At 35.9% G+C, this 19,630-nt stretch overlaps 1 protein-coding gene and 1 long non-coding RNA gene across 54 annotated transcripts in view; one reads left to right on the top strand and one right to left on the bottom strand.

The window, feature by feature from the left end:
- Positions 1–4,287: 4,287 nt before the first annotated feature.
- The window catches only part of LOC127520007 (NACHT, LRR and PYD domains-containing protein 12-like), a 125,655-nt gene continuing 110,312 nt past the window's right edge, over positions 4,288–19,630 (bottom strand). For 40 of the 50 annotated variants that reach the window (XM_051907847.1, XM_051907811.1, XM_051907780.1 and 37 more), the window contains 8 exons: positions 19,123–19,293; positions 16,417–16,587; positions 13,710–13,880; positions 11,037–11,207; positions 8,359–8,529; positions 5,674–5,844; positions 4,539–4,709; positions 4,288–4,427 (listed from right to left, as the gene is read on the bottom strand). In XM_051907847.1, coding sequence (XP_051763807.1) covers positions 4,412–4,427; positions 4,539–4,709; positions 5,674–5,844; positions 8,359–8,529; positions 11,037–11,207; positions 13,710–13,880; positions 16,417–16,587; positions 19,123–19,293 — 1,213 coding nt within the window. In that variant the 3' untranslated portion in view covers positions 4,288–4,411. The remainder of the gene's footprint in view (positions 4,428–4,538; positions 4,710–5,673; positions 5,845–8,358; positions 8,530–11,036; positions 11,208–13,709; positions 13,881–16,416; positions 16,588–19,122; positions 19,294–19,630) is intronic. The other 10 variants (XM_051907841.1, XM_051907829.1, XM_051907881.1 and 7 more) reach the window with 10 other exon arrangements.
- Positions 5,619–19,630, top strand: part of LOC127520210 (uncharacterized) — an 84,210-nt gene continuing 70,198 nt past the window's right edge. For all 4 annotated transcript variants that reach the window (XR_007932065.1, XR_007932066.1, XR_007932067.1 and 1 more), the window contains exon 1: positions 5,619–5,774. This is a non-coding gene — a long non-coding RNA (uncharacterized LOC127520210). The remainder of the gene's footprint in view (positions 5,775–19,630) is intronic.

The raw sequence follows: 19,630 nt of genomic DNA, 5'->3' as shown, positions 1-19,630 counted from the left end.
GAAAGAAGATAGTCATGTACAGCATGGCTTGAGGGTGAGTAAATCATGGGGTAATTTTCATTTTTGCGTGAACTATCCCTTTAAGGGTTTTTTTTTTAGGACTATGCAGGCTTTCAAAAATGTTCAAATTCAATATCATGTCCTTAATGTCCCTTTAGGGTTACCACTGGAATGAGGTTTCGACGGAAAACAGCGGGAAATCTGAGCTTATCCTGTACGTCGTTCTCCCGTTTGTCACGCTCATCGTGTTCGGTATCGCGTTTGTCCTTCTTTACCGAAGATTAAGACAGAACAAGCTCGGACTGAACAACATCATCGCACTGGACCTGCAGGACCCGGAGCGCAACGCAGAGATTCTGTCGTCACTCACCGGGAACGCGGAGCGGCTAAACAGCACGAGCTCGGACATGTCTGACGGGGTCTTCCTCATGGTCTACCTCCCGCCGCCCTACGAGGACACGCTGACGAAGATCACGCGCGCTGCCAGCCTCAGCAGCGGCAAAGACGTCGAGTCCATCAAGATCGAAGACCTCGAAGCCAAACTGTGTCCGGAGCTCAAGGCGAGCGGGGAGTTTGTCTGAGAGAAAACTAGTATAGAGACACCGGGGCTAGTTGTCACACATGGAAAATATCACAAGGGCTATATATCTCAGTTACACACGTGCTTATTTTCTCCAGAACTGGTTTTATGTTGGTCGAATTCTAACCTACGAACTAAAACAACGGCGAAAAACGTAAAGGTATGTGCCTAACTTTCTAAAAATATACCTCAAGTGGGAAATATTCACTTGAGTAAAAAGTGTGACAATTAGCCCCCGTCCTCCCTGTAGTGACACCATCTGAACTAAGTTTGGCAGGGTCTTTTATACGATAAAACCATTCACAGAATAAAAAGATATATTATTATTCATATTTGTTTTGAGTTATTGTCAGTCATGAGAGTAAATCTTTGTGCTTTTACAGTAGTAGGCTATGTGTTATCAGCAAGTAATCACCATGTGTTTTACTTTGAAATACTGCCTAATTAGACACACTTTATGTAGTAACACAATTAGTAGAGAATACTAGAGATCAGTCAATTAACAACATGACACTTTTTATATCTGCACGACTGCATCAGTCCTTGTTCGTATTCAAACATAAAGCACAATCCTGACAGGTTTTCATTATTGTTGTCAGTCATGTAGTCTTCTAAAGTATTTCTAATAAAGACAACATTAAAAACCACTAAGTGTCACTGAACTTTTTTGCCCAGTTTCATGTAATATGTTTTCACATCTTCTCTTAGCCTAGGCCTAAGATGCACAGGAAAAAAAATACCGAAGATCCTAATTTTATATTTCACTCAACAACATTTGTTGAAAACATTTTATATATGTTATATAAACTGTGCACTGTAAAAAAAAAAAAACAACAACTTAACTTTGAGTTATTCTTTTACATTGACTCAGTTAAGCTGCATTTACTTGACACATTTAGTTGTTTGAACTTATAAAGTTTATTTGAAATAACTTTAGGGAAGTAAAGTGAACTTACTTTTTTTTTCTTTTTAAGTTTTCAATACCACAGCTCATGTTCATTTAACCTAATTTGACTTATTTCTTAGTTAAACCAAAAAAATTGTCAATTGTAAATAATTATTTTATTTCAAATGTTTCAGCCATGTTTCGTTGAGAACTTTTTCATTCAAATTCATTCCTACTGCAAATAATAATTGATCTGATGGCATCCACTGAAACATCAAATGCAAACAATTAAATGAAATCTCTCAAGATCTCAGCAGAGGAGGATTAAACAACTCCAAAAACAGCTTTACCAGCTTCATTTGTTTATTTATAATTGAAAATACTATTTTTTTAGTCACCATTTAGGTGAATAGTGTTTCCTTTAGTTGTGCTCTTGATCCTTGAATTTTCCAATTAATTTTTTAAATGGAAGTTCCCCAAACCGGAAGTGCAACCTATAATTGGAAACGCAGTCAGGAATAAGGTGGATTGGCTTCAAGAGAAACTGAGGGAGGTTGCCGCTTGTCTGAAACCTCATCACTGATTGTTAGGGTTTAGTGTAGTGCCTCTAAACTTTCTGCTGATCTTGTGATACTGCAGCTTTTGCTCCAGCAGTGTCACGACAATCTGACCATTTGAAGCATTAAAAACATGCTGGACAGTAAGTTTTGAACTACAGTATCAATCAGACACACACTGACATCAAGAATCAGCATATGAATCTCAGCAATGGTGACAATCAACAAAAAGCTTCATGCTGCAGTGCATTATTATATTAGTTTGACTGTTTGCTAAGATCGTGTAGCCTATAGGCCCTATTTGAGAATATGAACAATTAACACTTTGTTTTTCCTGCCATTTAATTACTATTCACTTGTAAATATACAAACATCTCAAATTCTGTGAAGCCATTCTGTTACGGCGAGCAAATATCGCTGACTTGTGTGTGTAAGACACAATCTAATTAGCCTAATTTACATTTTTAAATATTTTTAATGACCACAGAGTGTCAGAACCTCGGTTTAACGTCTCATCCAAATGATGGTGCTTTTTGACAGTATTACAGGAGCGTTTCCTCCGAGGAGGCAAGGGAGGCAGTGCCTCCTCAAAAAAAAAAAATAGGATGAGAAAATAATCCATATTACATATAAAACAACACAAATATTGAAAAAGCACAAGTCACTCGTATTTCTTAAGGAACACCGCCCAACATCGACACCCGCAGGTAAAGTTACAGCAGGAGACATGCCTCCCTTTGCTCTCATAGAAAACCATTAGACCCCCGGCGTGCAGTGGGTTTTGTGGGGGGTAATTGAGAATGAATGGGGGAAAGTCACGTGAGAGGAACCAAGGTCTCCATTGCGCTATGATTGGATGTAATTGGTTATGATTGGATATGACTGGTTTGTGCAATAAATCCTGCCTCTTGTTTACGTGCACGTTCTGCGTGTCAGTTTGAATGACCAAATGATGGCGTCAATGGGAAGACTAATTGAAAAGTAAGTAAACAGATCACCCAGTTAGATATCACCGCTTTATGTCACGTCAAAATTAAACTTGAAATGGACTGAAAACACGATGACTGCGGGGTTTTTTTGTGCAATCAGAACACCAATGAGGTGTTAGGACCCACACAGACCACAGGGTGAGCGCCCCCTGCTGGCCTCACTAACACCTCTTCCAGCAGCAACCTAGGCCCTGTTTACACCTGGTATGCGTTTTGGTCCATGGGATTACAATTGGACGAGGGAGACACACACCCATTTACACCTTGTTTTAAGTCTCTTTTGTCCACTTTCGACCACTTCTGTCCTGATTTCTTCGAAGGAAGGGTCTATGGGTGGGTAAATGTATGTTTTTTTTTTTTTCAGATCTTTAGATCTAATGGATGAAATAAGCTCACACAAATTACATATGAACGCGAAAGGAGACAGAGAGAAACAGAGCAGCAGGTTTCGTTTCTGCTCTGACAGTCTTGACACCACGCTGAACGCTGTGAGTGTGTGTTAGAAATCAGGAATGGTGAAGAACATTGTGCTTTGTATGTTTTTCATCTTTTTAAACCAAACTTGGGTCTTCAGCCGACAAAGTTTAAATCCCATCTAGTTAGCCCGCTTCCCATAATGTTTACGCATTAAGTCAATAGGTGGAGAGTTCGCGGTCTTTTGCGGCTGTTTGAACACATTTGACCACATGAGCTTTTCCACTATGAACATAATCCGGACAAATGTGTTTTCAACTACATGTGGAAGTGGTCGAAGGTGGACAAGCTCAAAAACCTCATCCTGTTTTACATCCGGTCCATGTGATCCGATCGACCAAAATGCATCCTAATACCAGGTGGAAACAGGCCCCTAGTTTTCCCAGGTGGTCTCCCATCCACGTACAAACCAGTCTCAGCCCCACTTAGCTTCAGTGGGCAACCAGTCTTGGCCTACAGGGTGATATGGCTGCTGGCATATGAAGAGATATAGGCCAACTTGTGGTGATGTGATCATGTGATGACACAAATATGCACCTTAATCATAACCATTTGCCTTTCACACACACCACAAAGACAGAAAAATAATAATGTGACAATGGCAAATGTCCTCTTCAGATTTCAGCTTTAATCAAATCTCAGGAAGACATTAAAAACCATCATCATTAAACCCTATAAAACATCAAAGTCCCCGAAATACAGATTAAACTCAGCTGAAGTTCACTGTACTGTTGATGTAGTGATTGTGTTGAGCTGCTCTCTTCACTGATATGGCTGATAAAAAAACAATTCACTAATGCATGAATGATAGGAAGACTTTATTAGATTTTTTACAAAAAATTCATGTACATTTATATACAGTAAAGTCCAGGAAAGGTCACGTGACTTCAGTGTTGATGATGATGTCTCTATAGTGGCTCCATATTCACCATAAATCACAGCTGTCAGTAAAATAAAACACAGACAGTAACATGTATATTACTGCTGACACATCTGTTCAGAGGATCGACAAGGTCAAATTATTTTATTATATTATATGAATCAATACTTACTGCAGTGTCTCTAGTTTATAATGTGGATCATCTTTTAAAGCAGAAAGACTCTTCACACTTGCATCTCCTATTTCATTCTCAGTCAGATCCAGTTCTCTGAGGTGTGAGTTTGATCTCAGAGCTGAAGTCAGAGCAGCACAACCTTTAGCTGTGATATTACACCCCCATAACCTGCAGAACAACGACACAATCTGTCAGTTTAACTTAGAAAATGTGCAGAGCGGTGGGTCTCCAGGACCAGAGATGAGAACCACTGACATAAAATACATATAAATATCAGTCGCCACTCTATATCTGTCAGCAACATGATATTTAAATGCTTAGTTTTATTATCAAAGCCCTGTAATTTTACAACATAATGAATGCAATACAATAATGATTGAGAGATGAACAAATAAATATTCTTTAAAAGTCTGATAGATCATATTTAATACATTTGAACATGATTTTTTTAAACAAACAAAAAAGATGTATGGATGACTAAGTAAACCTCAGTCGACTCGCTTTAGTCCAGAAAATGATCATCTTGAAATATTATTAACAATATAAAGGTTATTCTTGTTTACTTCATAAAATTTGGTAAAGATTTAAAAGCAAAAAGACACACGTGAACCACGAGCTGAAGAGACACATTTTAAAACTATACTAAAAGACCTGGGGACACTTGATATTCAACAATGTTTTTGATCTGTCTGCACTGACACTATTGTATGAGAACTGAACTGAGCTGGACGATTACGTCACTGTTTTCTCCAGTGCTGATATATAGATAAATTACCTAAATTAATAACTATTGAGTTTTACAACAGAATGAATCAATACTGAATTTAAGCTGGACAATGACACCATTTTCTTTAAAAGCTGCTGTGCAGCCAAAATTATTTACCAGTTATCACTGTAAAGCTGCTTTGACACAATCTGAACTGTAAAAAGCACTATATAAATAAAGGTGACTTGACTTGACCTTTTACTTCCTAAAAAAAACTATAAACTATCAATCAGACAACAGAAGTAGTAGATTGTGTGTAACAGGTTTTTGATCATGTTGATAATTTAGATCAAATATGATACAATAGGAATTAAAGGCTTAAAATAACATTATTCTTGTTTCAGTAAGATTAAAGTATGATCTTACCTCAGTTTCTCCAGTTTACAGTGAGGATCCTTCAGTCCATCAGAGAGCAGCGTCAGACCTCCACCTCCTATTATATTCCCATTCAGATCCAGTTCTCTGAGGTGTGAGTTTGATCTCAGAGCTGAAGCCAGAACAGCACAACCTTCAGCTGTGATATTACAGCAACTCAACCTGCAGAACAACGACACAATCTCTCAGTTCAGCAGAAACTACACAATCACAGAGAGAATGAGATATTAAACACTAAATCTGTCTGGGTTTAATGTTTTTATTACTTTTTGTTTACTTTTTGCTTCATTGTGTGTTAAATGTAAATTACGATGGGAAAAATATAAGGATAATAATCCCTTAAAATAGTATTATTCTTGTTCAAATTAAGACCAAGTTCAAGACACCAAGATCAGTTTCAGAGTGGACTTCATCAACAGTTGTAGTGATTACAGTGGTTACATCAGCCACAACATTCAAATGTACACATGATCACAGAGCAAAAACAACATCATAATATTGCTGAAAAATAATAATCGTAAATAAATATTCTCCAAAGTCTAATGCGAACAGGATGCGTGAATAGCTGTTGGCGCTCTGCCTTTATAAAGCAGCACCAGACGGCAATTACACTGAATCGTTCTTCTTCAGATTCTTGACTTGTCGTTGTCTGAACAAGCCCAACATAGAAGTCGCTATAGAAAAGCACCTCTTCAGCGGACGGAAACACAAGCTGCTTTTGTGAACGGCGCGCGCTCCACTGCTGTACGCGTTCCTGTGAGAAGACGTGACGTACAAGAGGCTGAGCTTGTGAGGCGCTAAAATCTGTCAAATACTGTTATTTATATTTATTAACACTGTTATATATTGTTCGTCCAAAGCATCACTGAAATATTTACTTTTTTTTTATTTAAATTAAAAAAAAAAAACGGATCTAATATTTTCTCTTCCTGTTATATTTTTCAATGATTCAATCAATGACATTACAAAGTGAAAATAATGCAGGTGTTTTTCATTGCACGTTTTTCAATTTAAAAAATCTTTCTGTTTTTGTAACTTTTAGTGAAATTATTTGGTAGTCAGTCAGAGTGTGTGTGTGTGTGTGTGTGTTAGAAGTGTAACGGTACACAAAAATGACCTTGGTATTGAAATCACAGTTCGGTGCAGATTCAGTACAGCAGGAGGGAGAAAACTAAAATTGCTTTTTTTCTTTTTATTAAACTGGTTTACTAAATAAATTGTGTCTCTGTTTTTAAATAAATTCAATTACAGTTTGACCCATTTCAGAGGCGTCCAAAATCAGAATTTAAAATGGACTAAATAAAGCTCTCTACGAACTTGACGTGTGATGCCGCACTGACTGACATGAATGAATCACTGTCACACGCACACGCTCAGAGAAATATTGAAAATTACTACATAATACATTTTTAACAAGCAGAATAATACAGTCACGATACACACAGTCTCACTTTCAGCTGTCTTTTAACTATCATTGTGTTGCGAAGGACAAAAACATGAACTTTAATTATTGGCTTTACATCATAAATTCAGCTGTCACTTTACTTCGGCCCGAGGCTCTGTGCGGTCACACACTTGACACAGCTCTTGCTACAGTTCTGGTCAGACGTGCCATATAGGCCTATACATAACACAACAGCACTCTGGGTAACCACACCCCGCTCCATCCGCTGGCGGTATTGGTACGGTCCAACCGCGAGCACAAAACATGGAAATGGAAAAATAGGAATAATCACTTTTTCAGTTCAACTTAGAAAATTTGCAGAGCGGTGGGTCCCCAGGACCAGAGATGAGAACCACTGACATAAAATGCATATAAATATCAGTCGCCACTCTATATCTGTCAACAACATGATATTTAAAGGCTTAGTTTTATTATCAAAGCCCTGTAATTTTACAACATATAATGAATGCAATACAATAATGATTGAGAGATGAACAAATAAATATTCTTTAAAAGTCTGATAGATCATATACATTTGAACATGATTTTTTAAAACAAACAAACAAAAAGATGTATGGATAATTAAGTAAACCTCAGTCGACTCGCTTTAGTCCAGAAAATGATCATCTTGAAATATTACTAACAATATAAAGGTTATTCTTGTTTACTTCATAAAATTCAGTAAAGATTTAAAAGCAAAAAGACACACGTGAACCACGAGCTGAAGAGACACATTTTAAAACTATACTAAAAGACCTGGGGACACTTGATATTCAACAATGTTTTTGATCTGTCTGCACTGACACTATTGTATGAGAACTGAACTGAGCTGGACGATTACGTCACTGTTTTCTCCAGTGCTGATATATAGATAAATTACCTAAATTAATAACTATTGAGTTTTACAACAGAATGAATCAATACTGAATTTAAGCTGGACAATGACACCATTTTCTTTAAAAGCTGCTGTGCAGCCAAAATTATTTACCAGTTATCATTGTAAAGCCGCTTTGACACAATCTGAATTGTAAAAAGCACTATATAAATAAAGGTGACTTGACTTGACCTTTTACTTGCTAAAAAAACTATAAACTATCAATCAGACAACAGAAGTAGTAGATTGTAACAGGTTTTTGATCATGTTGATAATTTACATCAAATATGATACAATAGGAATTAAAGGCTTAAAATAACATTATTCTTGTTTCAGTAAGATTAAAGTATGATCTTACCTCAGTTTCTCCAGTTTACAGTGAGGATCCTTCAGTCCATCAGAGAGCAGCGTCAGACCTCCATCTCCTATTATATTATCAGTCAGATTCAGTTCTCTGAGGTGTGAGTTTGATCTCAGAGCTGAAGCCAGAACAGCACAACCTTCAGCTGTGATATTACAATAACTCAACCTGCAGAACAACAACACAATCTCTCAGTTCAGCAGAAACTACACAATCACAGAGAGAATGAGATATTAAACACTAAATCTGTGTGGGTTTAATGTTTTTATTACTTTTTGTTTACTTTTTGCTTCATTGTGTGTTAAATGTAAATTACGATGGGAAAAATATAAGGATAATAATCCCTTAAAATAGTATTATTCTTGTTCAAATTAAGACCAAGTTCAAGACACCAAGATCAGTTTCAGAGTGGACTTCATCAACAGTTGTAGTGATTACAGTGGTTACATCAGCCACAACATTCAAATGTACACATGATCACAGAGCAAAAACAACATCATAATATTGCTGAAAAATAATAATCGTAAATAAATATTCTCCAGTCTAATGCGAACAGGATGCGTGAATAGCTGTTGGCGCTCTGCCTTTATAAAGCAGCACCAGACGGCAATTACACTGAATCATTCTTCTTCAGATTCTTGACTTGTCGTTGTCTGAACAAGCCCAACATAGAAGTCGCTATAGAAAAGCACCTCTTCAGCGGACGGAAACACAAGCTGCTTTTGTGAACGGCGCGCGCTCCGCTGCTGTACGCGTTCCTGTGAGAAGACGTGACGTACAAGAGGCTGAGCTTGTGAGGCGCTAAAATCTGTCAAATACTGTTATTTATATTTATTAACACTGTTATATATTGTTCGTCCAAAGCATCACTGAAATATTTACTTTTTTTTTATTTAAATTAAAAAAAAAAAACGGATCTAATATTTTCTCTTCCTGTTATATTTTTCAATGATTCAATCAATGACATTACAAAGTGAAAATAATGCAGGTGTTTTTCATTGCACGTTTTTCAATTTAAAAAATCTTTCTGTTTTTGTAACTTTTAGTGAAATTATTTGGTAGTCAGTCAGAGTGTGTGTGTGTGTGTGTGTGTTAGAAGTGTAACGGTACACAAAAATGACCTTGGTAATGAAATCACAGTTCGGTGCAGATTCAGTACAGCAGGAGGGAGAAAACTAAAATTGCTTTTTTTCTTTTTATTAAACTGGTTTACTAAATAAATTGTGTCTCTGTTTTTAAATAAATTCAATTACAGTTTGACCCATTTCAGAGGCGTCCAAAATCAGAATTTAAAATGGACTAAATAAAGCTCTCTACGAACTTGACGTGTGATGCCGCACTGACTGACATGAATGAATCACTGTCACACGCTCAGAGAAATATTGAAAATTACTACATAATACATTTTTAACAAGCAGAATAATACAGTCACGATACACACAGTCTCACTTTCAGCTGTCTTTTAACTATCATTGTGTTGCGAAGGACAAAAACATGAACTTTAATTATTGGCTTTACATCATAAATTCAGCTGTCACTTTACTTCGGCCCGAGGCTCTGTGCGGTCACACACTTGACACAGCTCTTGCTACAGTTCTGGTCAGACGTGCCATATAGGCCTATACATAACACAACAGCACTCTGGGTAACCACACCCCGCTCCATCCGCTGGCGGTACTGGTACGGTCCAACCGCGAGCACAAAACATGGAAATGGAAAAATAGGAATAATCACTTTTTTCAGTTCAACTTAGAAAATTTGCAGAGCGGTGGGTCCCCAGGACCAGAGATGAGAACCACTGACATAAAATGCATATAAATATCAGTCGCCACTCTATATCTGTCAACAACATGATATTTAAAGGCTTAGTTTTATTATCAAAGCCCTGTAATTTTACAACATATAATGAATGCAATACAATAATGATTGAGAGATGAACAAATAAATATTCTTTAAAAGTCTGATAGATCATATACATTTGAACATGATTTTTTAAAACAAACAAACAAAAAGATGTATGGATAATTAAGTAAACCTCAGTCGACTCGCTTTAGTCCAGAAAATGATCATCTTGAAATATTACTAACAATATAAAGGTTATTCTTGTTTACTTCATAAAATTCAGTAAAGATTTAAAAGCAAAAAGACACACGTGAACCACGAGCTGAAGAGACACATTTTAAAACTATACTAAAAGACCTGGGGACACTTGATATTCAACAATGTTTTTGATCTGTCTGCACTGACACTATTGTATGAGAACTGAACTGAGCTGGACGATTACGTCACTGTTTTCTCCAGTGCTGATATATAGATAAATTACCTAAATTAATAACTATTGAGTTTTACAACAGAATGAATCAATACTGAATTTAAGCTGGACAATGACACCATTTTCTTTAAAAGCTGCTGTGCAGCCAAAATTATTTACCAGTTATCATTGTAAAGCCGCTTTGACACAATCTGAATTGTAAAAAGCACTATATAAATAAAGGTGACTTGACTTGACCTTTTACTTGCTAAAAAAACTATAAACTATCAATCAGACAACAGAAGTAGTAGATTGTAACAGGTTTTTGATCATGTTGATAATTTACATCAAATATGATACAATAGGAATTAAAGGCTTAAAATAACATTATTCTTGTTTCAGTAAGATTAAAGTATGATCTTACCTCAGTTTCTCCAGTTTACAGTGAGGATCCTTCAGTCCATCAGAGAGCAGCGTCAGACCTCCATCTCCTATTATATTATCAGTCAGATTCAGTTCTCTGAGGTGTGAGTTTGATCTCAGAGCTGAAGCCAGAACAGCACAACCTTCAGCTGTGATATTACAATAACTCAACCTGCAGAACAACAACACAATCTCTCAGTTCAGCAGAAACTACACAATCACAGAGAGAATGAGATATTAAACACTAAATCTGTGTGGGTTTAATGTTTTTATTACTTTTTGTTTACTTTTTGCTTCATTGTGTGTTAAATGTAAATTACGATGGGAAAAATATAAGGATAATAATCCCTTAAAATAGTATTATTCTTGTTCAAATTAAGACCAAGTTCAAGACACCAAGATCAGTTTCAGAGTGGACTTCATCAACAGTTGTAGTGATTACAGTGGTTACATCAGCCACAACATTCAAATGTACACATGATCACAGAGCAAAAACAACATCATAATATTGCTGAAAAATAATAATCGTAAATAAATATTCTCCAGTCTAATGCGAACAGGATGCGTGAATAGCTGTTGGCGCTCTGCCTTTATAAAGCAGCACCAGACGGCAATTACACTGAATCATTCTTCTTCAGATTCTTGACTTGTCGTTGTCTGAACAAGCCCAACATAGAAGTCGCTATAGAAAAGCACCTCTTCAGCGGACGGAAACACAAGCTGCTTTTGTGAACGGCGCGCGCTCCGCTGCTGTACGCGTTCCTGTGAGAAGACGTGACGTACAAGAGGCTGAGCTTGTGAGGCGCTAAAATCTGTCAAATACTGTTATTTATATTTATTAACACTGTTATATATTGTTCGTCCAAAGCATCACTGAAATATTTACTTTTTTTTTATTTAAATTAAAAAAAAAAAACGGATCTAATATTTTCTCTTCCTGTTATATTTTTCAATGATTCAATCAATGACATTACAAAGTGAAAATAATGCAGGTGTTTTTCATTGCACGTTTTTCAATTTAAAAAATCTTTCTGTTTTTGTAACTTTTAGTGAAATTATTTGGTAGTCAGTCAGAGTGTGTGTGTGTGTGTGTGTGTTAGAAGTGTAACGGTACACAAAAATGACCTTGGTAATGAAATCACAGTTCGGTGCAGATTCAGTACAGCAGGAGGGAGAAAACTAAAATTGCTTTTTTTCTTTTTATTAAACTGGTTTACTAAATAAATTGTGTCTCTGTTTTTAAATAAATTCAATTACAGTTTGACCCATTTCAGAGGCGTCCAAAATCAGAATTTAAAATGGACTAAATAAAGCTCTCTACGAACTTGACGTGTGATGCCGCACTGACTGACATGAATGAATCACTGTCACACGCTCAGAGAAATATTGAAAATTACTACATAATACATTTTTAACAAGCAGAATAATACAGTCACGATACACACAGTCTCACTTTCAGCTGTCTTTTAACTATCATTGTGTTGCGAAGGACAAAAACATGAACTTTAATTATTGGCTTTACATCATAAATTCAGCTGTCACTTTACTTCGGCCCGAGGCTCTGTGCGGTCACACACTTGACACAGCTCTTGCTACAGTTCTGGTCAGACGTGCCATATAGGCCTATACATAACACAACAGCACTCTGGGTAACCACACCCCGCTCCATCCGCTGGCGGTACTGGTACGGTCCAACCGCGAGCACAAAACATGGAAATGGAAAAATAGGAATAATCACTTTTTTCAGTTCAACTTAGAAAATTTGCAGAGCGGTGGGTCCCCAGGACCAGAGATGAGAACCACTGACATAAAATACATATAAATATCAGTCGCCACTCTATATCTGTCAACAACATGATATTTAAAGGCTTAGTTTTATTATCAAAGCCCTGTAATTTTACAACATATAATGAATGCAATACAATAATGATTGAGAGATGAACAAATAAATATTCTTTAAAAGTCTGATAGATCATATACATTTGAACATGATTTTTTAAAACAAACAAACAAAAAGATGTATGGATAATTAAGTAAACCTCAGTCGACTCGCTTTAGTCCAGAAAATGATCATCTTGAAATATTACTAACAATATAAAGGTTATTCTTGTTTACTTCATAAAATTCAGTAAAGATTTAAAAGCAAAAAGACACACGTGAACCACGAGCTGAAGAGACACATTTTAAAACTATACTAAAAGACCTGGGGACACTTGATATTCAACAATGTTTTTGATCTGTCTGCACTGACACTATTGTATGAGAACTGAACTGAGCTGGACGATTACGTCACTGTTTTCTCCAGTGCTGATATATAGATAAATTACCTAAATTAATAACTATTGAGTTTTACAACAGAATGAATCAATACTGAATTTAAGCTGGACAATGACACCATTTTCTTTAAAAGCTGCTGTGCAGCCAAAATTATTTACCAGTTATCATTGTAAAGCCGCTTTGACACAATCTGAATTGTAAAAAGCACTATATAAATAAAGGTGACTTGACCTTTTACTTGCTAAAAAAACTATAAACTATCAATCAGACAACAGAAGTAGTAGATTGTAACAGGTTTTTGATCATGTTGATAATTTACATCAAATATGATACAATAGGAATTAAAGGCTTAAAATAACATTATTCTTGTTTCAGTAAGATTAAAGTATGATCTTACCTCAGTTTCTCCAGTTTACAGTGAGGATCCTTCAGTCCATCAGAGAGCAGCGTCAGACCTCCACCTCCTATTATATTATCAGTCAGATCCAGTTCTCTGAGGTGTGAGTTTGATCTCAGAGCTGAAGCCAGAGCAGCACAACCTTCAGCTGTGATATTACAATAACTCAACCTGCAGAACAACAACACAATCTCTCAGTTCAGCAGAAACTACACAATCACAGAGAGAATGAGATATTAAACACTAAATCTGTGTGGGTTTAATGTTTTTATTACTTTTTGTTTACTTTTTGCTTTATTTTGTGTTAAATGTAAATCACGATGGGAAAAATATAAGGATAATAATCCCTTAAAATAGTATTATTCTTGTTCAAATTAAGACCAAGTTCAAGACACCAAGATCAGTTTCAGAGTGGACTTCATCAACAGTTGTAGTGATTACAGTGGTTACATCAGCCACAACATTCAAATGTACACATGATCACAGAGCAAAAACAACATCATAATATTGCTGAAAAAATAATAATCGTAAATAAAAATTCTCCAAAGTCTAATGCTAACAGGATGCGTGAATAGCGGTTGGCGCTCTGCCTTTATAAAGCAGCACCAAACGGCAATTACACTGAATCGTTCTTCTTCAGATTCTTGACTTGTCGTTGTCTGAACAAGCCCAACATAGAAGTCACTATAGAAAAGCACCTCTTCAGCGGACGGAAACACAAGCTGCTTTTGTGAACGGCGCGCGCTCCACTGCTGTACGCGTTCCTGTGAGAAGACGTGACGTACAAGAGGCTGAGCTTGTGAGGCGCTAAAAACTGTCAAATACTGTTATTTATATTTATTAACGCTGTTATATATTGTTCATCCAAAGCATCACTGAAATATTTACTTTTTTTTTTATTTAAATAAAAAAAAAAAAACTGATCTATTATTTTCTCTTCCTGTTATATTTTTCAATGATTCAATCAATGACATTACAAAGTGAAAATAATGCAGGTGTTTTTCATTGCACGTTTTTCAATTTAAAAAATCTTTCTGTTTTTGTAACTTTTAGTGAAATTATTTGGTAGTCAGTCAGAGTGTGTGTGTGTGTGTGTGTGTGTGTGTGTGTGTGTGTGTTAGAAGTGTAACGGTACACAAAAATGACCTTGGTAATGAAATCACAGTTCGGTGCAGATTCAGTACAGCAGGAGGGAGAAAACTAAAATTGCTTTTTTCTTTTTATTAAACTGGTTTACTAAATAAACTGTGTCTCTGTTTTTAAATAAATTCAATTACAGTTTGACCCATTTCAGAGGCGTCCAAAATCAGAATTTAAAATGGACTGAATAAAGCTCTCTACGAACTTGACGTGTGATGCCGCACTGACTGACATGAATGAATCACTGTCACACGCACACGCTCAGAGAAATATTGTAAATTACTGCATAATACATTTTTAACAAGCAGAATAATACAGTCACGATACACACAGTCTCACTTTTATCTTCTTTTAACTATCATCGTGTTTCGAAAGACAAAAACATGAACTTTAACTATTGGCTTTACATCATAAATTCAGCTGTCACTTTACTTCGGCCCGAGGCTCTGTGCGGTCACACACTTGACACAGCTCTTGCTACAGTTCTGGTCAGACGTGCCATATAGGCCTATACATAACACAACAGCACTCTGGGTAACCACACCCCGCTCCATCCGCTGGCGGTACTGGTACGGTCCAACCGCGAGCACAAAACATGGAAATGGAAAAATAGGAATAATCACTTTCAGTTCAACTTAGAAAATGTGCAGAGCGGTGGGTCCCCAGGACCAGAGATGAGAACCACTGACATAAAATACATATAAATATCAGCCGCCACTCTATATCTGTCAACAACATGATATTTAAATGCTTAGTTTTATTATCAAAGCCCTGTAATTTTACAACATATAATGAATGCAATACAATAATGATTGAGAGATGAACAAATAAATATTCTTTAAAAGTCTGATAGATCATATTTAATACATTTGAACATGATTTTTTTAAAACAAACAAACAAAAAGATGTATGGATGACTAAGTAAACCTCAGTCGACTCGCTTTAGTCCAGAAAATGATCATCTTGAAATATTATTAACAATATAAAGGTTATTCTTGTTTACTTCATAAAATTCAGTAAAGATTTAAAAGCAAAAAGACACACGTGAACCACGAGCTGAAGAGACACATTTTAAAACTATACTAAAAGACCTGGGGACACTTGATATTCAACTATGTTTTTGATCTGTCTGCACTGACACTATTGTATGAGAACTGAACTGAGCTGGACGATTACGTCACTGTTTTCTCCAGTGCTGATATATAGATAAATTACCTAAATTAATAACTATTGAGTTTTACAACAGAATGAATCAATACTGAATTTAAGCTGGACAATGACACCATTTTCTTTAAAAGCTGCTGTGCAGCCAAAATTATTTACCAGTTATCATTGTAAAGCCGCTTTGAAACAATCTGAACTGTAAAAAGCACTATATAAATAAAGGTGACTTGACTTGACCTTTTACTTCCTAAAAAAACTATAAACTATCAATCAGACAACAGAAGTAGTAGATTGTAACAGGTTTTTGATCATGTTGATAATTTACATCAAATATGATACAATAGGAATTAAAGGCTTAAAATAACATTATTCTTGTTTCAGTGAGATTAAAGTATGATCTTACCTCAGTTTCTCCAGTTTACAGTGAGGATCCTTCAGTCCATCAGAGAGCAGCGTCAGACCTCCACCTCCTATTATATTATCAGTCAGATCCAGTTCTCTGAGGTGTGAGTTTGATCTCAGAGCTGAAGCCAGAGCAGCACAACCTTCAGCTGTGATATTACAATCCTCCAACCTGCAGAACAACAACACAATCTCTCAGTTCAGCAGAAACTACACAATCACAGAGAGAATGAGATATTAAACACTAAATCTGTGTGGGTTTAATGTTTTTATTACTTTTTGTTGACTTTTTGCTTTATTGTGTGTTAAATGTAAATCACGATGGGAAAAATATAAGGATAATAATCCCTTAAAATAGTATTATTCTTGTTCAAATTAAGACCAAGTTCAAGACACCAAGATCAGTTTCAGAGTGGACTTCATCAACAGTTGTAGTGATTACAGTGGTTACATCAGCCACAACATTCAAATGTACACATGATCACAGAGCAAAAACAACATCATAATATTGCTGAAAAATAATAATCGTAAATAAAAATTCTCCAAAGTCTAATGCGAACAGGATGTGTGAATAGCTGTTGGCGCTCTGCCTTTATAAAGCAGCACCAAACGGCAATTACACTGAATCGTTCTTCTTCAGATTCTTGACTTGTCGTTGTCTGAACAAGCCCAACATAGAAGTCACTATAGAAAAGCACCTCTTCAGCGGACGGAAACACAAGCTGCTTTTGTGAACGGCGCGCGCTCCACTGCTGTACGCGTTCCTGTGAGAAGACGTGACGTACAAGAGGCTGAGCTTGTGAGGCGCTAAAAACTGTCAAATACTGTTATTTATATTTATTAACGCTGTTATATATTGTTCATCCAAAGCATCACTGAAATATTTACTTTTTTTTTTATTTAAATAAAAAAAAAAAAACTGATCTATTATTTTCTCTTCCTGTTATATTTTTCAATGATTCAATCAATGACATTACAAAGTGAAAATAATGCAGGTGTTTTTCATTGCACGTTTTTCAATTTAAAAAATCTTTCTGTTTTTGTAACTTTTAGTGAAATTATTTGGTAGTCAGTCAGAGTGTGTGTGTGTGTGTGTGTGTGTGTGTGTGTGTGTGTGTTAGAAGTGTAACGGTACACAAAAATGACCTTGGTAATGAAATCACAGTTCGGTGCAGATTCAGTACAGCAGGAGGGAGAAAACTAAAATTGCTTTTTTCTTTTTATTAAACTGGTTTACTAAATAAACTGTGTCTCTGTTTTTAAATAAATTCAATTACAGTTTGACCCATTTCAGAGGCGTCCAAAATCAGAATTTAAAATGGACTGAATAAAGCTCTCTACGAACTTGACGTGTGATGCCGCACTGACTGACATGAATGAATCACTGTCACACGCACACGCTCAGAGAAATATTGTAAATTACTGCATAATACATTTTTAACAAGCAGAATAATACAGTCACGATACACACAGTCTCACTTTTATCTTCTTTTAACTATCATCGTGTTTCGAAAGACAAAAACATGAACTTTAACTATTGGCTTTACATCATAAATTCAGCTGTCACTTTACTTCGGCCCGAGGCTCTGTGCGGTCACACACTTGACACAGCTCTTGCTACAGTTCTGGTCAGACGTGCCATATAGGCCTATACATAACACAACAGCACTCTGGGTAACCACACCCCGCTCCATCCGCTGGCGGTACTGGTACGGTCCAACCGCGAGCACAAAACATGGAAATGGAAAAATAGGAATAATCACTTTCAGTTCAACTTAGAAAATGTGCAGAGCGGTGGGTCCCCAGGACCAGAGATGAGAACCACTGACATAAAATACATATAAATATCAGCCGCCACTCTATATCTGTCAACAACATGATATTTAAATGCTTAGTTTTATTATCAAAGCCCTGTAATTTTACAACATATAATGAATGCAATACAATAATGATTGAGAGATGAACAAATAAATATTCTTTAAAAGTCTGATAGATCATATTTAATACATTTGAACATGATTTTTTTAAAACAAACAAACAAAAAGATGTATGGATGACTAAGTAAACCTCAGTCGACTCGCTTTAGTCCAGAAAATGATCATCTTGAAATATTATTAACAATATAAAGGTTATTCTTGTTTACTTCATAAAATTCAGTAAAGATTTAAAAGCAAAAAGACACACGTGAACCACGAGCTGAAGAGACACATTTTAAAACTATACTAAAAGACCTGGGGACACTTGATATTCAACTATGTTTTTGATCTGTCTGCACTGACACTATTGTATGAGAACTGAACTGAGCTGGACGATTACGTCACTGTTTTCTCCAGTGCTGATATATAGATAAATTACCTAAATTAATAACTATTGAGTTTTACAACAGAATGAATCAATACTGAATTTAAGCTGGACAATGACACCATTTTCTTTAAAAGCTGCTGTGCAGCCAAAATTATTTACCAGTTATCATTGTAAAGCCGCTTTGAAACAATCTGAACTGTAAAAAGCACTATATAAATAAAGGTGACTTGACTTGACCTTTTACTTCCTAAAAAAACTATAAACTATCAATCAGACAACAGAAGTAGTAGATTGTAACAGGTTTTTGATCATGTTGATAATTTACATCAAATATGATACAATAGGAATTAAAGGCTTAAAATAACATTATTCTTGTTTCAGTGAGATTAAAGTATGATCTTACCTCAGTTTCTCCAGTTTACAGTGAGGATCCTTCAGTCCATCAGAGAGCAGCGTCAGACCTCCACCTCCTATTATATTATCAGTCAGATCCAGTTCTCTGAGGTGTGAGTTTGATCTCAGAGCTGAAGCCAGAGCAGCACAACCTTCAGCTGTGATATTACAATCCTCCAACCTGCAGAACAACAACACAATCTCTCAGTTCAGCAGAAACTACACAATCACAGAGAGAATGAGATATTAAACACTAAATCTGTGTGGGTTTAATGTTTTTATTACTTTTTGTTGACTTTTTGCTTTATTGTGTGTTAAATGTAAATCACGATGGGAAAAATATAAGGATAATAATCCCTTAAAATAGTATTATTCTTGTTCAAATTAAGACCAAGTTCAAGACACCAAGATCAGTTTCAGAGTGGACTTCATCAACAGTTGTAGTGATTACAGTGGTTACATCAGCCACAACATTCAAATGTACACATGATCACAGAGCAAAAACAACATCATAATAT

The sequence above is a fragment of the Ctenopharyngodon idella genome, chromosome 1, assembly GCF_019924925.1.
Source record: "Ctenopharyngodon idella isolate HZGC_01 chromosome 1, HZGC01, whole genome shotgun sequence".
NCBI classification, from domain to species: domain Eukaryota; kingdom Metazoa; phylum Chordata; class Actinopteri; order Cypriniformes; family Xenocyprididae; genus Ctenopharyngodon; species Ctenopharyngodon idella.
Note: the sequence above shows the minus strand (reverse complement) of the source record. Positions and strands in the feature narration are given on the sequence as shown.